The sequence below is a fragment of the Tinamus guttatus genome, unplaced genomic scaffold, assembly GCF_059628265.1.
Source record: "Tinamus guttatus ecotype Peru unplaced genomic scaffold, ASM5962826v1 Tinamus_guttatus_pri_ptg000314l, whole genome shotgun sequence".
In the NCBI taxonomy this organism is placed as follows: domain Eukaryota; kingdom Metazoa; phylum Chordata; class Aves; order Tinamiformes; family Tinamidae; genus Tinamus; species Tinamus guttatus.
Window position 1 is genome coordinate 6,221,357 of NW_028288848.1, and position 8,313 is coordinate 6,229,669.

An 8,313-nucleotide genomic window follows, 5' to 3' on the forward strand; every position below is an offset into this window, starting at 1 on the left:
CACTCGCACACGGCCGCGCTCCGCTCCGCGCAGCTCCGCGGGGGTCGCGGGGGAGCTTGTCCCGGCCCCGGGGGGCGGCTGTGGCCCCGCTGCACCTCGGCGCTTGAGCGCTTGTGCGGGGCTTGCGCGCCGCGTGGGCTGCGGTGCGCCGGGGTCCCGTGCGGCTCGGGGCCGGCCCGTTGAGCGCGGCCCGGCGGGGCGGGGGTGCCCGGGGCAGCATGGATCACATAGGGGCTCACCACCTGCACCAGGGCCAGGCCGAGCCCATCAGCTTCGGCATCGACCAGATCCTCAACACGTCGGAGCCGGGGAGCTGCATGGTGTCGCACCCGCGCCTGCAGGACTCGGCGGACTACGGCCTGGGCTGCATCGTGGGCAGCGCCTACAACACCGTGAGCGGCGGCTACGGGCCGAGCGGCGGCGCGGCGGGCGCCTATAACGGCACCTCGTGCAGCATGGGCGCCCTGCCCGGCTCCTACAACGTGAACATGGCGGTGAGCATGAACGGCAACACCCTGAGCTCGCCCGGCGGCGTGATCCGCGTGCCGGCGCACCGGCCCGTGGCCGGCGGCGTGCACCAGCCCCTGGCCGCCGCCGCCGCCTCCGTGCCGGCCGTGAACGGCATGAACAGTCTCACGGGGCTCACCTTCCCCTGGATGGAGAGCAACAGGCGCTACACGAAAGACAGGTTCACAGGTGAGTCGCGGCCCCGAGATCCCCTGTCCCGTCCCGTCCGTCCGCGCTTCCCTTCTCCCGGCGCGGCAGAGCCGGACACGGCGGCGCCCCGGGTTGCTCGGCAGAGCAGCCCGGAGGAGGCCACGAGCAAGAAAGGGAGTAAATCGGGCGCATCCAGGCACCCATAGATGCGTTTCGTTTATTTATTTTTTTTCTTTTATTTTTCCTTTTATTTTTTTTCGTTGTTGCTGTTTTCTTTCCACACACAGGGCCCGCTCCTGGGCATGGCTCTCCCGGTCTTCGCCGAGCAAAACCCGCCGCAAAGTTTGCCCCTAAATTTAGGGATATTTTTAGGCACTAAATCCGACCGTCCCAGGAGCGACCGGCCCGTGTCCAGGCGCTTTTAAAGCTAAACCCTTAATATATATATATATGTGTGTGTGTGTAAATACACAATTTTTTTTGTCCCATGCATGTTGCTGTTCCTGCTTCCTCCGCTGCCAGTTTCAACCCCTTTTTTTCCCCCACCGAAACGGACTTTTGGTAGCTGGAAGCCGCTGCCTGGACCCGCCGCCTTTTCCCGGTGCACCTGGGTCTGTCGCTCGGTGCTAACAAAGCCAAAACTCAAACGAAGAGGTTAAAATTGCCAAGAAATGGGAATGGGGAGGAATTAGCCTCCCGGGCCGGCAGCGCCCGGATCGACCCCTCTTCTCGGCGGCGGAAGCCGGGCCCGATTTTTGCGAGTTCATGCTTAATTTCGATCTGATCGCACATATTTCGATCCGGTCGCCCTCCGCCGCTATCGGAGGGCGTAAAAACGGGCCGTTTCCTAGGAAGGCATGGGGCTCGCTCGTTTTTCTTTTTTTCTTCTTTTTTTTTTGTTTGTTTTGTTTCGTTTTCAGAGCACCTCTTCGACCCAGCAGCGCAGAGAAATGCCGCGAATTTTACCGATTTTAATTTTCTCGGGAAAAAAGAAAATAAGGAGACAGACGAAAAAAAAAATAAAAGCAAACCAAACGCGAACTCTCATTTCCAGCACCGGGAAGTCGGAGTGGCGAATATCGCCATGCCAAACGGCAAACTAAAACGATTCTCGGTTGCAGAGAGCGCAGGCCCGGGAGGGGCCGGGACTGGCCCGGCGCAGCCGCTCGGGGCGCGGGCGACATCGGAGGGGCCGGGTCGGGCTCGCAGAGGCGCGGCGCCCGCAACGAAATTTTAAACGATATTTTAGCGGTGTCGCGGGAGGGGACAGCGGTGGCTGCGGGTTTGAACCTGGCACCGTCCGTCCCGCTCCCGCCGCGAAGCTCCCTACTCTGCGGCGCTTCCCTTTCGCTTTTTCGTTTCTTTACGAAAACGGCTTGAAATCTCTCTTGCTCGGGGTCCGCCGGCGCCCCCCGCCCTCCCTCAGCCCTCTTCTCTCGGGGCAAAGCCGGGAAAGGAGTTGCCTCCGGGCACGGCAAAGCCCAGCAGGGCTGCGGGTGTCACCCCGTGCCTGGGGCCCGGCGGGATCGCGGGGCCGCGGCCGGCCCTCTGCTGATGTCTTGCTGCTTGCTTCTTTGCCCTCTCATCCCCCCTCCCATGTCCCCCCCAGTGGCCCTCTCACCCTTCACTGTAACACGCCGTATAGGTCACCCCTACCAGAACCGCACACCCCCCAAGAAGAAGAAGCCACGCACGTCCTTCACGCGCCTGCAGATCTGCGAGCTCGAGAAGCGTTTCCACCGGCAGAAGTACCTGGCCTCGGCAGAGCGTGCGGCCCTGGCCAAGGCCCTCAAGATGACAGATGCCCAGGTGAAGACCTGGTTCCAGAACCGGCGCACCAAGTGGAGGTGAGGATTTGGGGCTAGGGGGAGTGGAAAGGGGGTGCGAGGAGATAGATGTGAGTACACTTGTGCTGTGTTTTCTCTGCCAGCTGTGTGTATACGGCTCGTGTGTGCCCACCTTCTGGGTGTGCGCATGCATGCAGGGAGCTGTGTGTGTGCTCATGCACACACGCATGTGTGAGGGCGGTTGTGTACAGGCTGGGTGTTTGTGTGGGGGGTGCACACACATGCCGCGTGTATGTGTGAGCATGCGGGGCCTGTGCACGGGCCTGGGTGTGCATGCACGCAGGGTGTGTGCACAGTGTGCACAAGTGTGGTGTGCACTTAGTGTGTGAGCACACCGCTGTGTGTGCATGCAGTGTGTGCATGTACGTGTGTGAGTGTGCGTGCAGGGCTCATTTGTGTGCATGCAGGGTGTTGTGCAAGAGGTGTGGGAGGTGTGCGCTACCAGAGCCCCCGCAGCCAGGGGTGCAGCGGCCCCCACAGCTCCCTTGGTGGGGGTAGTGGGTGGTGGGGGCTGCTGTAAGCACCTGGCTTCAGCTTAGAGTGGAGCATGGGGCACCACAACGACCACTGGTCAGAGTTGTGCTGAGGGGCCTGAGCTTGGAGGCAGCAGAATGGCTGAACTTGTCCCAGGGCTGGGGCTGTCCTGAGCAGCCGTGTGTGGCCATGGGACTTGCCATTGCTGGAGGGGAGCAGAGAGAGAGGATGTCTGGGTCAAATCCTGCTCTATCCTGGTGCATTATGTCCTGCATAACACACTGCTTTTCACCTCTTTGGAGTTTGTTTCTTCTTCTGGCAAAAATGCTTTTTTTTCTCCTCTGAGATACGAAGATAAAGGCTGGCAGGAGAGGAGGAGGTGGCAGGGTTCACATCGAGGTTCCCGGTCTCTGTCACTGTGCCTGCCTTTCCCTGCTGAGTGTGGCTCCACAGGGCATCCACAAGGAGATGCCCCAGCTCCAGGAGCCTCCCCTTCTCCTGGGGCAGCTTCCCCAATGGGTCAGAGAAGGGAGATGAGTGCTGGGTGCCTTGGTACAGGCTGCATGTAGGAGGCATCTTCTGTTTTCCCTCAGTGAGAACTCGCTGAATGAGGCTTGCATGACCAGATCACACAGGAAAGATGACTCTAGGAGTGCAGCTGTGGCAGACTGAGCCTAGGTGTTTTGCAAGCAACCTGGAGGTTCACTCCTCCCTCCTGGCTGTTTCTACAGCTTCTTCAAGGAGGGAGAAGAGGGCTTCCCCAGGGTCTCCTCCCAGGAGATTGAGGTTGCCTGGGAAGGCTGGAGTTGGAAAGAGATGGGAGAAGAGGACAAGGAGCTCTGAAAGCAAGGGAGCGGGTGAGTCCCCACTGATGGGCTCTTTCCTAGGGACTCCATATGCCAGGAAGTCTCTGGCTGGAGTGATTTCTGCTAGCCAGGAGGAAAATCCTGGAGGAGGAGGAGGAACAGTCCCACTAGGGCCTGCAAAGGGGGGTCAGCTTTGTCTTCTAACCTGGTTTCCTAAGGAAGTGAGGCAAATGCAGCTTGGCCGGGTCTCCCTGTGTCTGTCAATAGTCTTTGAGCCTGCTGGCCAAGTTCAGCCCCTTTGGCAGAGGGTGCAAACCTATTTAGATATTTCACAAAAATAGCTGGGTAAAGAGACGTAAATGCCTGGTTCCCTGTAAGGGAAAGGCTGCAGCATGATCTCAGCCACGGTATGAGACGTGGGAGAATCCACCCTGGCATGAACCGGAGGGTCACAACCTCATAAGTCCTGCCATTGGCGGTGTTTGCATTCCTGGATGGGTTAGTGGTGAGCGTGGGCGCTCTTGGAGAAGGGGGAGCAGGGAATTGTGGCCTCCGTGCTGGGCAGCCGGCCCAGATGCAGCCCCTGGGCTTGTGTCAGACACCAAGCAGTGTCTCAGGGCCACCAGCTCCCCGGTTGACCCAGCTGCGGGTCCCTCCTTCCTTCCGGGAGCATCTCGCTATTGTGCCGGGAGCCATGAAATATTCATGGCAGCAGAGCTGGAGCCGCTCGAGCCCCTCTCCCCGGGATGCCTGACGGGAGACATTGACACGGTGATTAGAGCAGGGACCTGAGCCCAGAGCTACCTGCTTCCCGGCTGGAGCCCTGCCGTGAGGACGGAGTCCCAGAGACCCACGTTCCCTGATGTCTGCGAGGATCACTGGTAAATCGGAGGTGACTATAGCTCCCAGAGTGAGCCAGGAGCACAACAGGGTCAGGATTTTCATTGTGGATTTAGGCATGTCCTCTTTTCCCAGAAATTCCAGAGCTTGGACTGTAGCAGAGCTGGAAGGGACCTTTGGAGTCCCCTAGTCACCCCACTATTAGGCTGAGCTCTGTCCATGTCTTTCCAGTGAGATGTGTGTTTAACCTGCTTTTATAAACTTCCTGCACTCTCTGTCCTGGCTCTCTTTTCTTTGAGTTTGCTGCTAAAAGTTAGTTTCTAGCATCTCGCCTATATTCTGCTTGTGACTTAAGTGTGTGAGTCCCTCTGCTAAAATCCCTTTGCTCCTAGGAGGCAGACAGCAGAGGAGAGGGAGGCAGAGCGGCAACAGGCAAACCGCATCCTCATGCAGCTGCAGCAGGAGGCTTTCCAGAAAACCATCAACCAGCCCATCCAGGCGGACCCCATCTGCGTCCACAATTCCTCGCTCTTCGCCCTGCAGAACCTCCAGCCCTGGTCCGATGACTCCACCAAGATCACCAGCGTCACCACCGTTGCCTCCGCGTGCGAGTGAGGCTGTCCTCGACCCGGCAGGGCAGCCAGGAGCACCAGGGAGCTCCCAGGCGTCCGGGATGCTTCGTATGTGGTGACAATGGGGTCTTATCCCCCCCCATCCCAGCCTCTTTTGTCCTCATGGAAGCCCTGGGTGCCGACCATGAACTTCCCGACGCGCCGCCAGACAAAGCCGAGCCCTGAGGGACGGGGCAGCCGCCGCCAAGAAAACTTCCTGCAGGTCCTGCTGGCGGCAGCGCGCAGCCTGGCTCTGTCCACACCCACCTCCGTGTAAAAATATATATATATATATATAAATACACACACGTATATATGCATATATATATATATATACATGCACATACGTATATGTGTGTATATACACATTGGACTGGTGGCTCGAAACAGAAGGATGCAGCTCCCTGGAAAGCCCGTTTCTGCATCAGGACACCTCAGCATCGCCCCAGCTCTTGCCAGAGGTGTCCAGGGATGCAACAAATGCAGGAAAATGCCTGGATTTTTCTTTTTCTTTTCTTTTTTTTCCCCTCCTGGCAGCAATTTCTGCTCGCGACAGACTGTGGCCCTGCCGGCTCACACCTAGCTGTGTCTCCTCCCCTTTTTTCATTAATTTCTTCTGGTGAGGGGGAGAACAAGAGAAGGACGTGACAGACTCCTGAGGACGGTAAATATGATATCTCAGTCGCACCAAGAGCCCAAACAGTCCCTGGCCACCACGGACCCCGTGCCGAGCAGCTTGTATTTGAATAATGAGAAGACCTCGGTGGTAATTTGCAGGGTTAACCCGGTTCTTTTCCATGGATTGGTTCCATATCATTTGCAAAATGTTGTCTAATACTTTTCTTTTACCTGTTTTCTTCTAGAGGGCAGTCTGTGATGGTGAAAAGCTGTTTCACTTCCAGCCGTTTTAATGTAGTTGTTTCTTTAATTGTACTGAAGGAATGAGACACAGTTAAACAAAGCACTTCTTATAGCAAATGACAGGAATATATAGATTATATATATATACAGTATATATTTTTCAGTTACTTATAATCTAAAACAGCACTGCCAATTTAAGCAGCTGGTTAACAAACGAGCAATCGGAAAACCTATTTTCAGCAAGATTTTTAAAAGCATTCTTTTTTTTTGTTTTTTTTTTAAGTTATGCACTTATAAGGTGTTTTATGTATATTCATTTTATAAAGTGCTTGTGTAATTTATGTGGAAACGAGAAAGAAAATAATAAAAAAAAATCTCCAGGGTACTGAATAAATCATTTAATTCCTTGCTCTTCCTGTCTGTTAGCTGCCGGAGAGAAGACAGTACATCAGGATGCTTAATGCTGAAGCTTTTGCTACTTGCTTAAAATGAAATTGGAGCTAGTGTTCCGATTTCACTTATGCTGGAGTCTGCTTTGGAAGCCCTGGTGATAATTTGATATATTTTAATTCCTGATCCTGCAAGCACTTTTGTTCCTCAACCCAGCAGTGTGTTTAGTACCTGCTTTAAGCCTTTGCAGGACTCTCAAGGTGGAGAAGAAAATTGTTCAGGGCCTTGAACACATGTTGAATATTTCCTGGGCATGGTTATGGGCACTTAGCTGGGCTGGGAGTGTTTAGAGGTGTTAGTGCTTAAACTTTATGTAGAAAAATTTTCTATACAGAAATAGGGAGTTGTGTATTTTAAAGACAGCCTTGCAGGGAATTATTCTAGGGACCGAGTTCACCTCAACCTTATTTTCGATCATCTTCCCCGACTGGAGAAGATTTTGTCAGGGGAAAATCAAGCAGGGGGAAGACTCCAGATTTGTTCCCAGGGAAGCTGGGCCAGGATTTCCTGCCAGTGCTGTGGAAAGCTGTAGCTAAAGGATGCTTGGATGGCTGGAAATGCCGGGTGGACGTTCGGCCGCTTGCAGGGAGTCACTGGACCAAAGCTGCAGGGCAAGCTCGGCAAACTCATGCACGCTCCTCTGCGCAAGCTATGCAGCACTGCTGGGGACTTTAAGTGCAAGGGTTAATAGTTTATTCTTTTTTGCCTGATATAATTAATGCAGGATGGGGCTGAATATTGGTGATAGCCAGGGATTTTCTCATCTTGCAGTACAACACAGACAGGAAAACACAGGTCTGCGCCGAGGAGGAGATACAAGAAGCTGAAAATGAAGAAACCTGGAAAAATAAGCAAATTGCAGAGGACACAGATTAGGAAATATTCTTAAAGGATGCCTGACTACTCAGGGGAAAATATATATATATATATATATTTGCTTACTTTTTTCCCAAGGTAAATTTGATTAATGTCTTTCATTTGAATTGTTTCATGACAGAGACAGGTTTTTAGGAGCCGGTTCAGCTAATAGTTTAATATATGTCCAACTTTGGCTACAAAGGTAATGCAGTGCTTAGGGCTTACTCCTTCAGGAGGCATCACCGCGTGCAAATCTTTAACAGTTTACAGTTTGCTGGAGTGTACAGTTCTTTTTCTTTCTGAGCTTTCTGCATAGGGAAAAAGGCAGTCACGAAATAAGAAAACCGATCACAGTGCTCACTCCTGATATTACAAGTGTTTTCTATTTTATTATTATGACACATCAATATCTTTAAATTTGATTCAGAGACAGCCATTTTATAATATCCACATTACTCATTTCATATTCCAAAATGTTTCCTGGCAAAGTTGAATGTATGATAATGCAAATTCAAGAGTATGTGTTTAGATACAACATTTAGCTATATCTTGTTCTAGAAATTGTTGACTTCCTCCTTTTCATATCAATCTTTCCTGTTAAAAAAAAAAAGCAGACGTTGGAAGGAAGAAATCTTGAAATGACAATATATGTAATATTGGAAGCAGAAAAAAATAATTGTCTGGTCTTTTCTGTTCTTGTAGTGATTGCTTTCAGAAGGGACTTCTGTGGAAACATTTCTCCTGAATTCATTCCTAAAATTGTTTCAGTAACAGGAGTTTTTTTGCTATCTGCATATGCACTTCCAGTTATCATCATAATATGATGATCTTCATCAAGAAAATAAAAATTGTCTGAAATATGCTGGAATTAAATCAGTAAGCAATGACATGAAACGGGGAGACATAATT

At 52.5% G+C, this 8,313-nt stretch overlaps 1 protein-coding gene across 2 annotated transcripts; it reads left to right on the plus strand.

Annotated features, from left to right (window-relative positions):
* The first annotated feature begins 218 nt into the window (after positions 1-218).
* Positions 219-5,239, plus strand: TLX1 (T cell leukemia homeobox 1). 2 transcript variants are annotated; one of them, XM_010225981.2, is made up of 3 exons: positions 219-696; positions 2,267-2,504; positions 5,017-5,239. In XM_010225981.2, the coding sequence occupies exons 1-3, from the start codon at positions 219-221 to the stop codon at positions 5,237-5,239; spliced, it is 939 nt and encodes a 312-aa protein (XP_010224283.2). The 2 variants fall into 2 exon arrangements, with proteins under 2 accessions (XP_010224283.2, XP_088385006.1); XM_088528880.1 differs by having other exon boundaries at positions 2,303-2,504.
* Positions 5,240-8,313: the final 3,074 nt, after the last annotated feature.

Excerpts from the sequence above, each read along its gene's own strand:
- TLX1 (XM_010225981.2), top strand. The coding sequence starts at position 219 with ATGGATCACATAGGGGCTCACCACCTGCACCAGGGCCAGGCCGAGCCC. Across the intron at positions 697-2,266 it reads CACGAAAGACAGGTTCACAG|TGGCCCTCTCACCCTTCACT; the intron begins GTGAGTCGCGGC and ends TGTCCCCCCCAG. Across the intron at positions 2,505-5,016 it reads AACCGGCGCACCAAGTGGAG|GAGGCAGACAGCAGAGGAGA; the intron begins GTGAGGATTTGG and ends CTTTGCTCCTAG.